The sequence below is a fragment of the Cimex lectularius genome, unplaced genomic scaffold (assembly GCF_000648675.2).
Source record: "Cimex lectularius strain Harlan isolate CLEC.00 unplaced genomic scaffold, Clec_2.1 scaffold93, whole genome shotgun sequence".
Classification (NCBI taxonomy): domain Eukaryota; kingdom Metazoa; phylum Arthropoda; class Insecta; order Hemiptera; family Cimicidae; genus Cimex; species Cimex lectularius.
Window position 1 is genome coordinate 34,912 of NW_019392669.1, and position 20,637 is coordinate 55,548.

The 20,637-nt window shown below is 36.4% G+C and overlaps 2 protein-coding genes and 6 non-coding genes across 22 annotated transcripts in view; all 8 read right to left on the reverse strand.

Moving 5' to 3' along the window:
* Window positions 1-287: 287 nt before the first annotated feature.
* On the reverse strand, window positions 288-4,626 carry LOC106672136 (40S ribosomal protein S23). The gene is made up of 4 exons (XM_014403313.2): window positions 4,522-4,626; window positions 3,985-4,144; window positions 3,739-3,923; window positions 288-438 (listed from the first exon to the last, which is right to left on the reverse strand). Exons 1-4 carry the CDS (start codon window positions 4,523-4,525, stop codon window positions 356-358), a joined length of 432 nt encoding a protein of 143 aa, XP_014258799.1. The 5' UTR covers window positions 4,526-4,626; the 3' UTR covers window positions 288-355.
* Window positions 894-973, reverse strand: LOC112126340. The gene has a single exon (XR_002909916.1). It is a non-coding gene; the product is annotated as a small nucleolar RNA SNORD36 (small nucleolar RNA).
* Window positions 1,281-1,362, reverse strand: LOC112126342. Its single transcript, XR_002909918.1, has one exon. It is a non-coding gene; the product is annotated as a small nucleolar RNA SNORD36 (small nucleolar RNA).
* Window positions 1,514-1,595, reverse strand: LOC112126341. Its single transcript, XR_002909917.1, has one exon. It is a non-coding gene; the product is annotated as a small nucleolar RNA SNORD36 (small nucleolar RNA).
* On the reverse strand, window positions 1,845-1,926 carry LOC112126345. The gene has a single exon (XR_002909921.1). It is a non-coding gene; the product is annotated as a small nucleolar RNA SNORD36 (small nucleolar RNA).
* On the reverse strand, window positions 2,826-2,902 carry LOC112126343. The gene has a single exon (XR_002909919.1). It is a non-coding gene; the product is annotated as a small nucleolar RNA SNORD36 (small nucleolar RNA).
* Window positions 3,210-3,291, reverse strand: LOC112126344. Its single transcript, XR_002909920.1, has one exon. It is a non-coding gene; the product is annotated as a small nucleolar RNA SNORD36 (small nucleolar RNA).
* A 1,764-nt stretch (window positions 4,627-6,390) lies between the features above and the next one.
* Window positions 6,391-20,637, reverse strand: part of LOC106672093 (probable Ras GTPase-activating protein) — a 588,817-nt gene continuing 574,570 nt past the window's right edge. For 14 of the 15 annotated variants that reach the window (XM_024225219.1, XM_024225218.1, XM_024225217.1 and 11 more), the window contains 15 exons: window positions 16,658-16,752; window positions 11,876-12,094; window positions 11,279-11,380; window positions 11,031-11,215; window positions 10,807-10,973; window positions 10,586-10,748; window positions 10,269-10,527; window positions 10,055-10,203; window positions 9,815-9,981; window positions 9,247-9,750; window positions 9,033-9,163; window positions 8,767-8,959; window positions 8,246-8,695; window positions 7,974-8,116; window positions 6,391-7,899 (listed from right to left, as the gene is read on the reverse strand). In XM_024225219.1, coding sequence (XP_024080987.1) covers window positions 7,668-7,899; window positions 7,974-8,116; window positions 8,246-8,695; window positions 8,767-8,959; window positions 9,033-9,163; window positions 9,247-9,750; window positions 9,815-9,981; window positions 10,055-10,203; window positions 10,269-10,527; window positions 10,586-10,748; window positions 10,807-10,973; window positions 11,031-11,215; window positions 11,279-11,380; window positions 11,876-12,094; window positions 16,658-16,752 — 3,159 coding nt within the window. In that variant the 3' untranslated portion in view covers window positions 6,391-7,667. The remainder of the gene's footprint in view (window positions 7,900-7,973; window positions 8,117-8,245; window positions 8,696-8,766; window positions 8,960-9,032; window positions 9,164-9,246; window positions 9,751-9,814; window positions 9,982-10,054; window positions 10,204-10,268; window positions 10,528-10,585; window positions 10,749-10,806; window positions 10,974-11,030; window positions 11,216-11,278; window positions 11,381-11,875; window positions 12,095-16,657; window positions 16,753-20,637) is intronic. The other variant, XM_024225215.1, reaches the window with a different exon arrangement.

Genomic DNA, 20,637 nt, shown 5'->3' on the forward strand with positions numbered 1-20,637 from the left:
CCCTTAGGGATGGAATTTCAAAACATCCTTTCTTAGCTGCTATCCATGTCATTATTAGAATGCACTGTCGAAATTTCAACCCTTTAGATCCAACGGTTTGGTCTTCTGTCAGTCACCTGTTTTATACACATATAGATTTGAATAAATAAACTATTACTATAATAATCCTGTTATAACATAGATTATAACGTACAGAAATAACAACAGCAAAAGAAAAAAAATGTATTATTCTTTGGGCAACTTGGGAAGGAAGGTAATAAGGCAAAAAATCAGAAAAATAGCATAAAATGTACAATACTTTTAATTAAATAGAGTACATTTAGTTTTTAATTAGTATAAAATAAAAAAAGCCAATTTAAGATCTTGGCCTCTCTTTCTTCTCTTTGTACAAAGCCAACAGGGATACGTTAGCTACTTTGACCACTTTGAAACGGACACCTGAAAAAAATAAGCCAAATCGTCGTTAACATTGGTTTTGTATTAGACAAAAAATTATACTATAATATGAGCTATATAATTTTCATGGTTGATGGAAAAAAAATTCATCTTGTTATGTTGAGATAGGAACTGTACAGAAATAATTGAGGCGGGGTGAGTATATTGATTCACTTTGAGTTAAGGAAGATTCTTCTCATAAATAGTTTTTAGCAGCAATCCATATTTTGAACATTAAATGCTTATCATTAGGCTGAAGATTACAGTCTCTCAACGTGAATTGGCTCCTACAATTCACATTGAGAGAAGTGTTTGTAATCTTCAACCTGATGATGAGCATTTAAGGCTTCAAATCTGGATTGATGCTAAACATAATCTGAGAATAGACTGCCCTTCATTAAAAAAAATAAAATGAAATGAAAAAATTAAAATAAGAAAAACCTTTACAAGTGAATATTGGTTTTCAGAGTTAAAAAGCTCGTATTTTGATTATTCAACACAAGTTTCAGAGTTGGTTCTACAGATTTCATCATTAAACCAATGCTTAAAATCAGTTGTTCTTCTACCCAAAAAATGTTATTTTCATTGCTAGATTAAATTGATTGAATCTGACAACTTTAAATATTCTTAATTTGAGTCAATTAGAAAAGCCAATTGATCAACCGATAAAACAAAAACTTAACAGCATGTGAACACTTATCTTGGTCCTGGTTAAGAGGAAATTTCAACTATGAAAAATACTTATTCAGATATTGAGAGATGCTGTCTGGTAGTCTCATGATATCTGAATATTATCGATTAACGGTCACTAATCTCTACACATATGAAAAATACATGAAAGCATTAGTTTTCAGAGTTAAAAAGCTCGTATTTTGTATGTTCAACACTGAAGTTTCAGAGTTGGTTCTACAGATTTCATCATTAAACCAATGCTTAAGATGTATGCCTATCAATTATAAATTAATATTACTAAGAAGGAGAAAAGACTGAGATAGATCGGTAGGTAGGTAGGTAGATAGATAAGAGTCTAATAAGGCCTCATTGTGATTAAATGTCAATCTTTTAAAGCTTATAAGTTGGTTTTCAGAGTTAAAAAACTCGTATTTTGAATGTTCAACACTGAAGTTTCAGAATTGGTTCTACAGATTTCATCATTAAACCAATACTTAACTTAAGGTGTATATCTATCAATTATAAATGAATGTTACTAAGAAAAAGGGAAAAATATATAAATAGATAGAGAGACAAGAAAGAAAGATAGATGAGCGAGATGGAGATAGGTAGGTAGAGAGTCTAATAAGGCCTCATTGTGAATAAACGTCAAGACCATTTTTTTTAAAGCTCGCAAGTTGGTTACTATTTTCTTTATTATTTGTGAGATTGCAAAAATTGAAACCTTGCATAACATTGGTTTTCAGAGTTAAAAAGCTCGTATTTTGATTGTTCAACACCGAAGTTTCAGAGTTGGTTCTACAGATTTCATCATTAAACCAATGTTTTTGTTTCATTTTTTCACGAGGGCTCACAACAGCAGAGGTCATAAGCTTAAGCTGCACTTCTATCAACTAAAAATTAATGCAATTCAGAAGGGGGAGGTGGAGGGAGAGAGGAAGGAATAAAATTAAAATTCAATCTAATAACGCTCACTGTGATTAAATGTACGAAAATAGTTTTTTTAAGGTATAACCATAAAGGTTGGTTAAATTTCTCTTTTAACCAATAAAGAAAGAGTAATTAATCATAATTGTACTAAATAATTTATCGTTTGTGTGGTTGCATTAATGGAAAAATTTCATAATGTTGGAAGTTTCAAAGTTTTAGGGGACTGCGGTAGCTGAGTGGTTAGCATGAGAGACTCTCACGCCGCGGTCGTGGGTTCGATTCCCACCGTCGCCTCTGGCCCTTTTTTTCCCGATAACCCCCAATTTGAACACACAAGAATTCGTACTATGGCTAATATGCAAGATCATAAGGCCAATAAAAAAAAATAAATAAATTAAAAAAAAGTTTCAAAGTTGGTTCTACAGATTTCTTCCTTAAAACTACACAACATAAGACGCAATTTCATCACACGATTATAAATTAATACTACTCGGAAGGAAGAAAGGGAGAAATGGGAGGAAAAACTTGTATAAAATTAAAATATCTCAACTTAAATGCCACGATTAAATCTTTAGAAAAACAAGTAATTTATTTTTAAGTTAATTTAGTGTAAAACATTCAATATCAACCAATAAAGAGTAATATAATCTTAATTACGTATATCATGCTTTTTGAACAATGAGTGAAAATTAGGTGGTAACAATAGTTAAAATTTTATTATTTCTTTACTGTCCATTATGTATGTTATAGGTTATATTGTTGTAACAGAAACAATGCATATTAAAATTGGTTTTCAGAGTTAAAAAGCTCATTTTTCTTTCAACACCCAAGTTTCAGAGTTGGTGAATTCTTATCATCATCAAACCAATTCAATACACTAAATCCAACTGAAACTACAAATGTACCTTATATCTCATATGATGTACTGCATTTTTTATGCTATCAAAAGAAAAAAAGATGATGGCGGTAGAAGGAAAATTATAACAAAAAAGGACTAGAGGAGGAAAAGTAGTTGTTAATTAAATAGGGAAAGCGGTTAAGTGACAACTCTGTAAAATCAACTTTTAGAGAGGCCTTATTTCCAATGGGGGAAAATCAAGAATACTATTTATCATGTACAAAGGAAATAAGGATTCTATTTAATTTTTTATGCTAATTTACATTTTGGCATTGGTTTTCAGAGTTAAAAAGCTCGTATTTTGATTGTTCATCACTCAAGTTTCAGAGTTGGTTCTACAGATTTCATCATTAAACCAATGTTGCCAAAATATTGACTAACTTATTTAGCATATTTTCCTAAGCATTTCAGGGTGGAATCGACAAATGATTTTTTTTTTTTTAAATAAACAAGATAACATCGTTTACACAATTTACAAATGTGCAGATCGAGTTCATAGTAATATTATGCGCTGGCTAGGGTGGGCATGCCTGTATTGATATCCTATGCTGAATAGATTTAAACTGTTTACAATTTTACTTACTAATAAATTTATTTTTGAAACCCAAAGAAACTAGATTTAATTTAAAAAATGAAACTTTTCAACGGACCCGGTAATTGGCATTTTTACTCGTAACATGTTTGCACTAAAGCCAAGAAATTTGACTTCCACCGTGATTCAAATAAAATACAAAACTTGTTAAATTTACTTTTTTTTTAAATTTTACTGTTTTAATGGATGACATTGACATTATGATACTCACCAGGGATATCACCAACGGCGTGACCCTTCCTACCAAAACCCGCAACCAAAACTTCGTCATTTTCTTCAATGAAGTTCAAGCAACCATCCCGCGGTACGAAGGCGGTTATCTTTTTTCCGTTCTTGATCAGCTGAACCCTGACGCACTTTCTGATGGCAGAGTTGGGCTGCTTGGCTTCAACACCACTGTAAGCACAGAGCAAAATAACAATCCACGGCATCCGAGACAAAAGAAAAAATTACTTACACTTTTTCCAAAACGATTCCTTTGGCGTGGGAAGCACCTCCGAAAGGGTTGGCCTTCCACCTGGTACCAAGATGGGCTTTTTTGTAATCTTTGTCAGCCCACCTTTGGTCCCTTCGGTGGTTTACATGCTTCCTAGCTGTCCTAATACCACGAGGTTTACCTAATTGAAAAAAATGAAATAAATAAAAATAATTTCATTGTTGTTTAAAAAAATATGCTCATACCGCAAGTACAAGTAAATAATTCAAGATCATAACGTCAAATTTTATGGCGATATGTGTCATACTACTTTTAACTAATTTTTATAATTCAACATAACAAATTATTAATTAATTGCAAATACATAAATATAATGTAGAAATCGACGAACACGCACACGAGGAGTCTAAATAGGTTAGGCAAGTACACGTTAACATATTTTATAAAATACGCGATTTTACCGTTCCAACAAAACACATTCTTTTAAACATTATTATCTTTTAATACAAGGCAATTATTATAATTATTAATAAACAAAAATATTAATAAGAAACTCACCCATGTCGACAAACGAAACACGTTGTTAACCGGAAAGATCTGAAGGAACAAGAATGAAGGAAGGCCCGTTCCTACAGTTGGCAATTTTAACCGCTAGGAGATCAATCAATGCTACCACAACAACTTTTTGAATTTAATAAAAAATGCAAAATACGTTATAAAAATATAATTATTTCTTTGGATTAAAAATTAAATTATTTTCGATAAAATTTGGAATATTATTGAATTGAATTTTTCGTTTCGATTTTGTAAAAACTTGGTTTAAATTTTTGGTGGGGGGCCCCCCATGTTTCTCTCGTTTAAAACACAATATCGTTTTACAAAGTGATATTTGACTAATAATAACAACTATTGATTATTTTTTCGTTTATAAATACCAATAAAACGGCATTAACGGAGTATTATTTTTCTGTTAACTTTTATCTATCTGGCTGATTGGCCTGTCAACATGTTTCCGGCATTTTGGTTAGTGGTTGATCAGGGAAGCAGGAGGCAGACTTGTAGAAGTAAGATTGCACAATATTTGGTAACTAACGCTTTTAAATTAAAAAAATAAGTTAATGTCTAAATGGCCAACTTATACTTTGAAATGGAATGCATTGTTTCCCTGTTTTTGTCATATATTCAAATATTGTGTAATCGAATTTGATTCTCGATGACTTATGAAGTGGCCACGGGGAGCTCTTAGCGAAATGTAAGTACTTCAGTAATTATCATATTAATTATATATATGTATTTCAGTTGGTCCTATTTAATCAAAGAGATAATTTAAATTGATTTATAATTTTGAGGTAAAGCAAGGGATGTAAGTCATGATAGATCATGTGGTTAGAGCACTGGCGTATCGAGCCAAAGGTCTTGGGTGCGAATCCTGCGCCTTGTGACACTAATTTTTCATCTCAACCACACTTTACATAAAAATTATTAATCAATTATACTATCAACCCACACATATTTAGCGGCCATAATTGACTATATTAATTATTTCAATTAATTATTCTTTTTATTTAACGTCTTGGTCTAGATGAAAAAGTTAGTGTCACGAGCAGGATTCAAACCTATGACCTTTGGTTAAAAATGGCAAAAATACGAGAAATTCGAAAAGATGTGGGTTGAGATGAAGAGTTGTCCGAGTAGATCGAAGCCACAATAGCTCAAGTGGTGAGAGCAGTAGAGTATTAAGCCAGTCCCGCTTGTGACACTGTTTTCATCTTGATCAAAGACCTTAGATAAAAATAATAATTAATTGATACTGTTAACTTCATAAAACTCATATTTGTACAAATATTACAAAAAAAAATATTTATAATGCTGTGCATTGTAATTAGATTATTTTTAATTAGATACAGGTAAGATGTAAATATTGATTGATATATTTTTAAGAAATTTTTAGAGATAGAAGGAAAGAAAGGAGATTTTGAAACATTTTTATTTACTTATAATTGGCTTTTATTTATTCACATGACAAACATCAAACAAACAAAATCTTGTATCTTCATGCAAAGACCAGGTGCTTTGGATTGCTTAAGTTTACAGTATATAATAATACAATGAGGATAATAATAATTTAATACATTAAAAAGGAAGTTAATTTTTCTCTTATTTATTGAAAAACAATCGTCCGATTATAAAATATAACTAATTAGAATTAAATGTTAAATAGTTTAAAATACAAAAAACCTAAGTTAAGAAAAAAAGGAGAATGAGGGAAAAAATGGGAAGCTGCAATTATGGCATTTTTTTGTTATTCTTAAAAATAAAGGTGCAAAGAGATAACTTTGTACTTAATTAAATAACAAAATTTATTTTAGCTTTAATAACACACTAATCTTTGGTTTTTACGCTTTTGGATTTAAAAAAATAAAATAAAAATCTTTGACAATTTGCATTCGATTATTTTACTTAGCCAGTTTTTTTGAAGGCGGGATTCAGCACTCTCTACCTAATTATAGTAGGTAAGAAACCCACTTTTCTGTTTGTTTTTATATAAATTTAAGCGAATTTAAGGATTTTAATTTACAATAAATAAAACAGCAATAATTTCAATTTAAAGTTTAGTTATAGAAATAAAGTGCATTTCATGACGCTCGGTACCGAAACGCCGCAATATAAATGAAATCTCATTTTTGATCTAATTACCAGTTTTCTAAAAGAAATGGCCTAAGGAAAATAATTTAATACACATAATCCATAATTGAAGAAAGGAGGACAACAAAAATGAACAGGTTTTCATTATTCAAAAGACCAGGTTAAGTCCTCATCGGTTTATTTTAAAAGTATATTAACTATTTGAAATAAAACAGGAGAAACAAATGTTTTTTCACAAGATGATTTTTGTCAAAACTGAATACTGGGGAGAGTAAATGAATGTTGATGATTCGTTAAATAATAAAAAAATATAAACATGGTGAGATGAAAAGTAGGCTGATTTTGAGAGATGTTTTAGTGTGTTTCCTAACAAAAAATGTATTTTTTTACCTTTATGTGGTCTTTACATTTGGTATTATTACAACTAATGTGCAAAATAAGTTTTTATAAATGTACAGATATAAAGTTTTTATTTAATAATAAATATATACAATTATAATTAATATAATTGGGTAAGGTTTTTGAAACGATATTTAAAAAACAAAACAAAAAAACAATTTACCCGGAAACAAATACTTTGAACACAACAATATACAATCAAAAAGACAGCGAAATAAAAATATATACAGAATGGGTAAAAACAAATTTTTAATTGTACTTTCGCTACAATTCCTATTTACATATTGAGGAAAATTAAAACATTACAGAGTTATTATTTTTAAAAGTTTAAATTCATGAGGTTGTAAGGTGAATTAAAAATGTTGTCATCTGTACAATAAAAGCTGTGCAATCTGGCCTATCTCTACAATTTTTTTAAAATCAATAAATACCTCTAATCATCTATTATCACACCTAGTCACACATATTTGATAATACTGGGGAAATTGAGGGAAACAGGTCAGTTAAATGATGTATTTTTTTCTATAAATGTTGTAAGCTCTCTAGGCGAAATAAAGGCATAGATTGTGTTCAGTCTAGGGTGTCTAAAAATTACATTATCTTTTTGGGCTTTCCTCTGAAATGGGAGGGAGAGAATCATGATCTTTGGTCTTTGAAACTTAACAAGACGAGCTCTGAAGCTCGCTCAGATTTGTCAGCACTCGTTGCTGCTGGTTGTTATTGTTGTTATTCGGCGTTTGATAGCGACTCAGAGCTGCCAGAAGGCGGCTATTGGTCGCGTCCAGAACAGCGATTTGGTGTTCTTGCGCCTCGATCACTCTCTGCTTGTAAGTGAGAGTATCGGACATTTTTCTCTGTTCTCTCCTCAACTCCTCTTCGACAGCGATCAGCCTGAAAAAAAAAATGTTTCATTATTTATAAACTGGAATTTGCTGTTTTAACAGATCAATTGGGTCTAGAAATACCTCGCTATTATTCCTTTCATGTTATCTGGTTCGTCCCTCGGTGGTGGAACAGTCGGACTGCCTTCGTTCTCTAAATCCGCTTGCTCAAGTTTCATTTTCAAAATTTCTACGCTTGTTTGAAGTCGTTCAATTTCACGTTCATACTATAAAACACATCAAATACAATTTACAGTATTTTTCATATAGAACCTATAATAAATGTTTTTTTAATAATTCCTCCTTAATTCCAAATACAGTAAATATGATTTAAAAAATAAACAAAGAAAAATTACTTTTCTCATGACTTGATCGTTTCTTTTGTGTCTCCTTGCTTCCTGACAAGTTTCTTCATCGGAACTATCGGTCAAGTCCCTTGTCGAATCAAGGGACATCCTCCTCGGCTCCACTTGCTGCCCCTGGGCTCCACTGCCACCTGACAACAACCCCAAGTCAGCCAATCTCCCTCTATTAGCCAACACATCACTTTTGCATCGTCTCGTGCTGTTACCTAGTTGTGAATTGTTGTTTGCAAAGATTCGGTTTGCGCCAGCTGGGTGATGCCCAATTTGAATGTGGGTGGCATGGCTTGCGTTCGATCGCCAGACGTGCGACCTCGGAGGAGGAGCTGAAGGATTTGTCCTCGGCAGCCTCGGTGCTGGCCTGCTTGCGGTTATCACCTCATCATTGGCGACCACCTCCGGCTGTCCGTCTGAACTTGACGAAGAACTTGATCTTCTTTGAACCTAAACAATGAACTCATTATAACCATATTCTAAACAGAATAGTAAGATTGATTTCAAATTGAATTACATACCCTTCTAGGACTTCTAATTTGTTGTTGGTAGACAGGGTTGTTAAATGCGAGAGGTGGGGCTGAACTGTTTGAAGTTCCATTCACGGCATTCTGAGTACCAGATGTGTTATTGTTATTGTTGTTGTTACTATTAGATGGCGTAGTCAGATCTACAGGACTTGAACTTTGACTGTAAGCAGCAAAGCTCTGATAACTGGAAGAATAAAAACATTATAACAATTGTCTGCTTAGTATTGAGAGAATATAATTATGAAAATTAATCATACCCAGATGAAGCCACATTAGAGAGAGTGGAAATGGAAACTTGACTTCCTTTATGCTGGGCATCTAATTCACAGTCGGACAGATCATCTATATGGCCATTATTGAGGCCGGGAATCCTAGGTGTATTCCCTCTCTATAAATTAAACAAGAAAGCATTTTAAACTAATATATAAGAAAATTTAAATTAAAAAATATAAGTATAAGAATAGAACATACGGCAATATGATGATGGTGGTGATGGTGATGTTTAGCAGGTGTATTGAAGGAGGTTGTGCCTTCTTCTTGTGATGTCGAGAGTGCCGCAGAGGGCAGATAAGCATTTCTTGGCAAAGTCGACGCTCTCCCAACGACCGGAGATTTACCCTCATTCGCATAGTGATGGGTCAGTGAAGGATTGTTCATACAGACAGTTGGGTCGTTGAACCTGAATATGTTCCTCTGAAGCGACTGATAGTTGGCCTGTTCGAGCCCGTTACTCACGAGAGTTTGCGGGGCCGAAATCTGCCTTAGGAGCCCCCCGGCGGTCGCGGGTTGGTTCAAAGCTGTCCTCACCCTTTCCAAAATGCAGTGGAGGTGTTGCACATCGCCGAGCCTGGCTGCAGCTACTTTCGAAACACACTCTTGTAAAAGTGCATGCAGGATCGAGAGCTGCTTGCCGAGGTCAATGTAGCCATCAAAATCAGAGGTTTGCCCAGGGTAAAGTTCTTTGCTTAAATGACTCTGAAATAAAATTCAAATCAATAAGGGTTTCTATGTTGTATTGTGTGTTTATGTTGGCACTCACAGAAATAATGTTGAGAAAATCTTTCATTGAAGGAGCTTCACGCTCCAAGAAGTCATTCATAAACTCCATGAAGTTTTCCTTCCCCTGGAATTTTGTAAAGTTTGCCAGGGTCTGGAGTGTCTTTGCAACAAGGGTCAAGTTTCTTGCTGCTTTCTCATTAGGGTATTCTAAAAAATAAACGCATAAATTAATTTAAAAAAAAATTTGTTTATAATTAAAGAGAAATAATAGAAAACATACCATGAGTTATGTTGAATAGACTAGGTGATAATATAGCTGGACATAGGAATCTTAAGAATATACAAGCAGAGATCAAATTGTCGCTTATTTCCTGTTTTCCAGAAGACGTCAATCTTTCTCTCATAAGACAGAAACATTCCCTCAATTCTCTATAAAAGAACGTAAAAAAAGTCAGCAACGATTTGTAAGATGATTTCATTTTGTCAACACTTACAAAGGAAAATTGGTGTGGGAGGCTAGGATCCTCGCCCAGGTCGTTTCGACAGTATTTCTCAAGTTGGCTTGCTGTTTCGCAAGCTGTGGGGCTGAGCCAACTTTCAGTGGATCGACTTCACAGTCCACTCCTGAGCTCAGTACATTGGTCACGAGCTCACCGAGCGTATTGTGGAGGTATCGTTCACCTGTCAATTTCAAATAAGCTTCCATTGCCTTTGTAGCTAAGGAATTCCCTCGAAAGGTTAATCTTTCATCCTCTGCAATTAAAATAATGTGATTAAAAAAAAGAAGCCTAAATTCATTCAAAATACTTACCGATTCTGTCGATATCCATCATGACGATGTCTGAAAGAAATTCCTTAGCTAAACCTTCTTTTTGCATTATGTGGACTAAAGCAGTTGCTATGTCTTCTTTCGCTTTAACACCGATAACAGGTTCAAGGATCTCGCATATTGATTTATAATCAGTTTTCAGGTACTAAAATAAAAAATTTGTAAAGAAACAATTCCATCAAGGCTAATTGCAATTTATGTACCTGCAAAAATTCCTGGTAGACTTGTACAGGAAGAATATCGACTGTTTGGAACCTGCATTTCACCCTGAGAGCCGGAGTCTCTTTCATCGGCTTCTCACTGATGACCGGGTACCATTTTTCCATGAGGTAGCGGGATGTCACTTCATGAACAGGAATGCTCACGCTCCCTGTAAACAATGATAAATTAGTTATACAATCACATGGTAAATACTATCTACACTAACCTATCAGCACGTTCTTTTCTCTCTTCTTCTTCCTGTCGGCCTCCCTGTACAAGTTGATATTGATTACATTGACCGTAGGTAGATTGAGAAAGTCGAAGTGCTCTCCCCAGAAGCACAGGTCTCCCTTCTGTTTTCCCGATGTCCTTGCATAAAGCGTCTTGTCCAGACATAATTCACAAAAATACCTAAAAGGCAATAAATTAAATAAATAAATTTATATTTAAAAATTATCCAATTGTCTAGTCTACCTTTTTTTGTTTGCTATTCCTTTGGCTTCAAGTATCCAAATCTTAAGCGAATTGTCTGTTCTTCTTTGGTGTTCCTGGTCAGGCTGAGCCGATTTTCTCAAACTGAAAATTAAATGCGTACATAATATTAATTGACTTCAACTGATCAAACATTATTGATGTTCCTATCAAAAGTGATTTGAATGACATACAAGTATCAGCATTCATACAGATTTTATAATTTAGTTGTGTAGAATTGTAATTGCTGTTTTATAAATAGTCCTCACAAAATTGTTTGTGTAATAAGGTTATTCATCCAAGCTTGATATCTTGGATCATCCTGAAATATTGAATCTTGCTGGTTTTGCCTATCAAGGTGGGTAAAAATTTGCTATCTTTAGTGGTAGGTTGGTGCATTTCTCTGTAAGTTTGTCCTTTTATTATAGATGACATAGTTTTGGACCTGATCGACAGCCGAAACCAGAAAAAAGAGTATATCAGGATGGAGCTGTATGTTCATCACACTTTGTAGGTCTCAAAACAATTTATACCTCACTTCAAAAATTTAAAAAACAAACTGAGTGTACATTTTAGTTAAATATTTTCTATGGTTCTCACCTGTGAACCCATTTATCTCGTTCTTCAGCAGTCCTGCAGGAGAAGTACCTCGGCTCTCCAGCTGGCAGGGTGACCTGGAAGCAGTGCTCCCTCCCGAGGACGGAACGGTGCAGAGGCTTGATCTCGACGCCTCCTGAGCTCAGGTCCAGGTTCTGCATGGCGCTCTGCCCTGAGAGTAGGCTCTCGTGAGATCTCGAAGTCCTCAGCCCCCTCACAACCCTGAAAGCAGTGGAGCATGAGCCGTCTTAACGAGTTACCACCGTGAAATGGCCGGTTTGACGTCAACCGGCCGTGTGAAACAAGAAAGGATTCACCAAAAAGCCCCCACCCCCCAAAAAAATCTGATTTATATTTTAAATAGTGGCTGCCTATTGGGACACAGAGACCAATCGCCTTTAGTCATCTTAAGGCAGTCCTTGCAATGGACATCAGGTTTGACCATCTTTTTTAAAAAAACTCATTGACCAGCTTCAGGTTAATCAACCTACATAGCTTTCCCAGCAGCTACTTAGTGTAGGGTCATGCTGCGTCTTCTTCAGTGTAGTTTTTTTTTTTTTCTGCCAGTGCTTCTTTATAATTCTATACACTTTTTGCCTTAAGTGCCACCTGACTGTCAGAGAAAATGGCTATCTTCTTGGATTGTGTCCCTAGCCTTTTTATTTATCTGGCAAAGTGTTAAATTGCTATGATTTCAAACTGGAAAACTGTAACATATTAGGATACTTTCAGAGGACTCCAGCTCCCATGATCCACCCGTTTTTGAGCCGCCAATATTTCAGTAGGAATTTGGCCTTCAGAGGTATTCCATTGGCCCAGAAAAGACCATAATTTTGTAAAAACTTCAGATGGATCTTTAGGAATTTCACGTTTTAAGAGAGCCTGCACAATGATTATTTATTATTATTATTTTTTTAACGTTTCTGATTATCCTGGTTTTAGTCTGTCACAAGGGTGTTTTGATATCTGTGAAAAGGGCCTAACATTGAAGATGGTGAAATGCTATTACGCGTCTGACAGACTGAATGAACGAGTCTATCCAGATATGCAGACTAGGACGACCGGAAATGAACATTACAGTTTCATGACCCGGCAGACCACAGGAAAAATTTCAAGTATTATTTTCTTGCCTGGAGTTGCAATTTTTCTGTGCACTTAAACCTTCTGTAATACAGTAATGATGTAAATTATTTGTTTTCGCCATCTTTAGTGTCTGTGTTTTTCTTCTTTTAGATTATAGATAGATTATTATCTATCACTTTATAGATAGTGAAACGTGCAAAACGCGCCTGGCAAGACCAATACGGCAAATCTAGTCGAGCCAGGATGATGAATTCATTTTCATCTTCAATGGTTGGTCTGTGGGGTTTTCTGTGTACACCTTTTTATACATGGCAAAATGGATGAAACAGCGAGTATAAGCGGACCATGAGTATCTTTAAACTTCTAAGCTCATGAACCAGTAGGGCTCAAGAAAAAATCTCACGGTTTATTTTTTGCTGTTGTTTTTGTCATTTTGTTTGCAGTTTTAATGTTGCTTCTATTTCATTACTTGGTTTGTTACTATTGGATACGATTGGAAGTTATCGAAAAAGGATTTAAAAAAAAATATCATTAATTTAACCGATTCATCGAGTGGTTCATCTGGAATTTGTTCGAAATTCGCGAATGCTATGGTGAGGAACGTCGGCACAGTTCACTGTCGATGCAAGGAAAGCTCCTCGGGTGATTTTTCAAAAAAAGAGGAGGCACGTGGAAAGCGTGAAAGCCGCGCAATTATGGGTTCTGCTCGAATACAATTCACGTCAACCTGTCAGAGGAGTTGCCACGTGAGCGGTTCGACAGTTCGAAACCATCTCGGGTAAACTTGCCAGGTCGGATGCCCGGATGTACGAACAGGACTTTGCCAGGCCTTCTTCGGACGGTATTGTCACAGTCGACAACCCAAGGAACTGTTGTTTTCACACCCACAAAAATGAATGATTGCCCAAGCCGTCCATTGTTTCAGCCTCTTATCGCAAAGCCGTTCATTAACTCACAGCTCATATTTGGCTACCGACTCGGAATTTACATTAACGTTCTGGAAAAAAAACAACAATGTGTTTTCATTGATTTTGAACAACTGCCACGTCTAGAATTAATCCACCTGGACCGGGAGCCCGAGATAAAACCCAAGATAAAAATAGCCCGTACTGTTTTCAACGAAATGAGGTCCTTCATCAGAGACTTCATCCCTTCGACATAAGACGGTCTAAAACTTCGTTTGGCAAAGGTCCTCCGGGGAGAAGTCGTTGATCGAAAGCTAGCAACAGGCATAAATATGGAAAGTTGGCTACCTCGGCCTCTTCTCGGGAGAAGGTACCTATGCCACGATCTTAGAATACTAGAAGTACACCCAAAGGTGAGGGTAATTGGAATCTTTTGAGATTCCAAAATACTTCGAATACCCTGGGGTCTACCGGAGATGCAGGAAGGTAGGCTCCCTCTGGCACTTCTACACTAAGTACCGAGAAGAACACCAAAATGAAGTCCTTTTTCAACAGAGAAACACAATATTGAGAGAGGATGGCAAAAAAAAAAAATTCTTTGCCACGAGTGTCAATTTTTGGCCGAGGACCAATACGGTACGAGTAGTCCGACTAGGATGATCTGAGACCATCAGATCAAAAAATCCAGCAATTTTTATCTTCAGCAGCTGGTCTGCGAGTTTTTCCAAGTACATCTCCGGCCAAAAGAGTCAAAACTTGTTTTTCGTGCATTCTTAAGATGTGACAATGGGACAATTGGACGTCTTTGAGATGTGAAGAATGTCCTGTGTCTTCCAACACCTAGGATCCACCAGGGAGCAGGTTAAAGTCGATTTAGATAATAACCATAAAATGCAGGAAGATTGGTTACCACGGCCATTTCTCGAGAGGTAATAAATATGTCCTATACCAAGTATCGAGAAGAAAACAAAATGAAGTCCTGTGCCATGAAGATCAAGTTTTGACATAGGACGGCCAAAACAGCTTTATTTACCTTGAATTTCGTGGATACCGACGGGTAGTTGGACGTTAAGCCCTCCTATATGACTATTACTCTACTTTTAAATATCAAAAGCAGAAATATTCCAGGCCATGAAGATTAAGATTAGAGTATGTCCTAAAGAATCAGAATTTTGATTCCCTTGTAATCTAAAGGTATGATAATGAGATAACTGGAAGTCTTTGGGATGTGGAGAATGCCTCCGATGCAAGAAAATAGGCTACCTCGGACAGTTAAGAAAATAAGTATTTCCTCTTCAAGAACATATCAATGTGTAAAATAAATCCAGGTTTTCTAGATGATACTTATGTTCCAATGTTGTACAAATGCTTTTGGAACGAATAAAAAGTGGGCTTACTCGGTTAGTCGGTCTCATTTTCTCCATGTACATGTTTTATAAATAATGTTAGCCTGGGGGGGGGCTTTCTTTAATCTTTTCGTTCGTTTTAATCTCCGATCTCGTGGAAGCGCTCATCCCCTCTTTTTTGCTGTATTATTTGTTGTTCTTATTTTATTCTTCCGTTTCCTTTTTTTTCCGCAATCTCTCGGCCCATGTCGACGGTCGTTTCCCGTCACGGTCCAGCCGGCTGTCGCGCTCCGTTCCGGCGAGGCGTCGTTTCACGTCATTCACAGCCGACGATTTTAAAGGCCCGTTATACTTAATTTAATGTCGTTACGCTGAGATCTGGAGACAAAAGAGTCCCGGGTTGGGAAATCGCGACGCGGCGGCCTACGCCCATTGTCCAGGATCGGCACTCAGTGGGCAGAAGGCACCGCTATAATAGAAAATGGATAGTTACGGATACAAAGGATCAAACTGGCGAGAAAACTCTAAGGATGGAAGATTGACACGGGGAACATTCGCACGGGACGACAAAAAAGTATGAGACTCGAAGGACCGGGTGATGTCCGTCTTAACCATTACAATTCAAAAATCTATTAACTCCATGAAAAGAAGGTATCAGAAAATCTCGAGCTACTATATGTGAAGCACAAAAGACATGTTCTAAAACTACACTAAGCGGGAAAAAAGTAACCACCCTTAATATTTTTAATTATGTCTTAGGCAATCCTCCATTGATTATCTTACAACAATATTTTTCCGTTTTAAAGGTTGAGGGACATAAAACAGATAAAATCTTCCATTTGTGTTTAAAATTGGATTTTGTAAATAAATCTTCGAATAGTCGATATCTTCTTTGTTGGTTTTTCTGTAAAGCTTCTTTCAGCTGGTTTGATTTGCTTAATGTTCTCATGGTTGTTATCAGGGATGTGGTCAAATAAAACATTTTTATTTTTAAATCTTCACGTAGTTGTCGAACTTTATTTTACCAACTTCAGGACTCTAGAAAAGGATATATTATACATTTTAATTTTGCCCAATTAATATGACTATATAATTCTTTTATTTTCATGTTAACACTAAGTGCAAAATATACTTCTGATTAAAAATCAGTAAGTACAAAAACTTGTGTCATATTATCATATATATTTGATGTTAAATTGGCCAGATACTGGCGATTAGCAATGGATCAGGTTGCAACTGTATCCAATTTCATTCAACCTGTTCTTAAGCATCTTCAGAAAAAATGAAAAATCTATAGCTTTTTATCGCTACACGTCAAAACCAGTAAATCTAAGTAATTTCAATTATAACATCTCTAATAACGCAAGACCGGGCGAATACGTTAGACCCGTAGTCGTTTAATTCGTTTAACTCATTAAAGTGAGAATTAATTAAATAATATTGTTAATTACCCGTCGGAATCGAGAGCCCGCTTCCTTTCGAGCTTCGTCACGCTTTTCGTCCTCTTCAGCGGGTTCGCTCTGAAAGACCTCTTGGAGAAGAAATTCTGTGGGAACAAAAAGAAAATAAATTAACACAGTGTATATTGAAACAAAATTGGCGATAGAATGCGGGGGGAGGGACTTTACAGCTTATCACCTTTTCGGCAAAGTCACTTACTTTGAAATGGTGTAAGTTTCCAGGGAAGCTTTCCCATTTTCTCCAATATAATGGGAAAATTAATTACAAAAACCATTTTAGTTGACCTAATGATAACCAAAGCAAGTAAGTCTAAAGTGCAATGTTCATTATTTAATCAGTAATATAGACAATTTAGTTCTTCAATAATATAGACAATATTGTCAATTAATTACAAAGCTAATTTATTTTTCTATATATGCAGCAAGAGCCAATGATTGTGAAACGCATGGTATTTGATATCAGAGGTTAATTTCAACAGAAATTAATAAATTTTGAGATTTATTCTTGAGTTCTGTAGGGCAGGGATAGCTCGGACGTTGGCGATTAATTTGGTCCACCTATGCTCGCTTTTTTCGTTTGCCAGACGTTTTTCCTCGTGTTTTATTTATGACGGTCTGCCTAAGGTGCATATTAGGCAGACACAATAAGGTTTAATACGGTAAAAATATCAATGAACAGAAAAATGGAGGACAGGTGTTACAACTTTATCGGTTGATTAGTATAATCGAAACAAAGCATGAGCAGGCGGACCGGGAAGACTGTGAACGTTCAAGGTGACAAATGCACAAATGCATTTCATTACATTGAGCTATATCTCAATGTGCTTTGTATTTTTATAAAATGTTCAAGTTTAATGGCTTGGGAATGTAATCTGTAATCAAAAAGGAAAACTGAAAAACAATTAAGCGCCGATTGGTTTTGAAATGTTTCCAAAGGGATCCGTCGAGGGTGAATTTTCCCCTTTTTTTCATTTCGGCCCCAAAGAGAAATTCCTCGGTTCGGCAACAACAAAGAGAGGAACGAGAAGGATCGTTGCTAATTCCAGCAAGGCGATCACAAGGCGGGGGGGGGGAGCAAAGGAAAACTTCACCTCGGTTTTTAATCAGTCGCTTTTGCGCTTGGTGGTCGGTCTGTGGGTTCGAACCAGAATGAAAAATCAGAAAAAATAATTATCCCCGGTCGACATTCATCCACGAGGAATATGTCAAGGTTCGCGTTCCGATTCGGCCGGAACTCGTTCTAACTTTCCGGTTTGTCCCGGACCAGGTGGATCCACGAGTAGGCTCGGGTAACGGTACACGCGAAAAGGAAAGTTTTAAAGGGGTCAGAAAACTAAGAGAGTCAATGGGTTACGAACCTGGAATAGTTGTCCCCCGTCTTACTTGTAAAAATAACTTGTGGAAATGTCAAACTTTCACCCCATTCTATGGTTCGTAGTAACAGTCTCCAGAGCAAAACTAAACTTCAGGCTTCTCGAGTTAAAACTAAACAAGCTGTTTTGACGTCAAAACAAAGCTATTTCAGATAGTAACGATTGCCAATAGAGCCGAATTCTGCTGACGTGGCGATGTTTTAAAAAGAGCAAGCCGCGTATGAAAAAACAGCAACTCTAAACTACAGAAAAGTAAACAATGTTCAATAAAGACGATATTCTGTATCGATTGTGGAGGGGTCAGAGGCAGAAAAGGAGAAGGCATTGCGTGATAGCGTTTCAGGGCACGTACGCCCGTCCTCCCGACAACAACAACATCTATGGTCTCTATATGCTTTCCAATTTTTACGAGTTTAGCTAAAGATGAAGTAGTGAAAAATCGTGTCGCCTCTTTTCACGAAGCCAACCTGGCTTCCGCACGTGCGCTTGCATAAGCCTCCTCTCTCTCCTGGTTTTCAGAGGATCGACCTGGCGTTTTTTCTTCTATTGTCCCGGGAGAAAATCCCGTCCGTCCCGGGCAAAAGGAGTTCTTTCACTCCAGCGATTTTTACCCCGATTTCGTTCAACCGCTCGACCGTTTATTTGTACTAATGATTACAATTAACCTATTTTCATCATCGGGGAGTTTTGAAAGATGGTCGGGGGATTATGCCGAGTCAAGCAAGATCCCATCGTTTCTAAAAACGAGACTCCGTTATAGAAAATCACTAGCAATTGCAAGGTTATTTCAATTTTTTTACTTCTCCTCCAATGCTGGTTTAGTACAAGCGGACTTAAAATGAATTCAAGCATTCATATCACGATTGAAAATTGGCGAATCTCTTCAATTAAACGGTGAGATTTTTGATCTGAGGGATGATTAACCAAGTTCCGTCGATTCCGATATCCTATGGTCTGCATTTTTTTTTCAAACCCTCCTCTTTCCCCGCCGGGCAGACCCGTCATACTCTAAACTTAATTCAAAATTGCGCAAGGGATATGGGGACTAATCTGCACTCCTGTTTCCAAGCCGATTGCTGAGTAATTGTGAAAGGGACTTAAAAACGAGCTTTGAATTTAAATAACTAAATGGGCCCTCCCCCCTCTCTCACATGTGTGTGTATATTACAGAATATGTATTCTGTGACCTGATTATCATACATACAAATTTACACATGGTACATATACGCATACTTGAAACTGACAAATTTTAAATCAACATTGAGCTAAATGAGAGAAACAACCCAATTTCCCTATAGTTTTTAACAATCTAAATACATATCACAGTTTTTTCCCTCACTCTGGCTTTACTACGCTTCTTGCTCGATGCTATGTCAATTACAACCCTTGGAATATTTTGTAGGTTTCTTTATCTATCACAAAACTCTGTTTTTTTGATGGCCAACTTGGGAAGAATTTTTTTTTCAGCGGCTCTGTGGGTTACTGTGCACAGTGGAATAAGACATGTTCCATGTCCTGATTCGCATCGCACCTTACGCAAACTGGAAAGGATGCACAGGCGGAATCTGTGCAAGTATGGCCTGAAATTTCCGTGGCCACTCGGGAACTGGAAGAGCCAAAAGTTGGGCTTAATCCACAAGGATGACATTCGCACTTGTATTGTTGGGAAGCACTCAAAATTGGTTCTGCCCTTTGCTCTGCGGGACCATCGATTCTGCCATTGGTCAAGGATCCATTTTTCTATCTTGGCTTTGGCTGACGACTGGTCAGCTTTCATGATGGAGTTGAGCGTCTCTTGATCATTTCCGACAGTTGGCCCCTTTTTTCTTCCGCAGGTCGTACCAAAATGCGGTGCAGATCGATGGGCGGAGCTTTGGCAATAACATAGAGATTGTCATTTGATGGTGTACGGTACGCTTTGGGCGTCCTTAACAGACCTAACCTTTGGGCCTGTGCAAGGATCTTTGCCTTTAGTATTTAATCTGAATAGCTTGCCTTCTACACATATGAATTTTTCTTATGTTTGGTGAATATACTTCTTGTTTTTTGGTTGGGTGGTGTTGCTACGCATTCGAAGATGATATAGGTGGTTGTTTCTTCCTCCTCATTGCATAATCTTCAAATGGGATCATCGTTGTATCCATATGTAGATGTTTTCTCAGATGTCAGTAACCAAATGTACAACCATTTATGATAATTCATGACCAAGAACACATGGTCGTCAAGCCTCTAATTTTAACGTTCATATGCATAACTATCCTTGTTATGGTAAATAACCATACGGACCTATTGCCTTATTATTATTCCTAACTACGCCAAGATGTCTTTGTACAACAGACTCTAATAATTCATGTCCAGGAACACATGGTCAAGCCATTTATAACCATCTTTAATTTTCATAACCCTACATAACTATAACCTAACTTTCCAAGTTAAACGATATATTCATTGCCAACCTAATCTATCAATTCACACTATTCCTAACCACTCCAGGATATCCATTTCCAACCATCAATGACCAACCCGTAATTGTATTAGTGTCCTCATCCTTAAAAACCCACCACTCAAGAAGGCGATGTGACACACTAATCCAGCGGG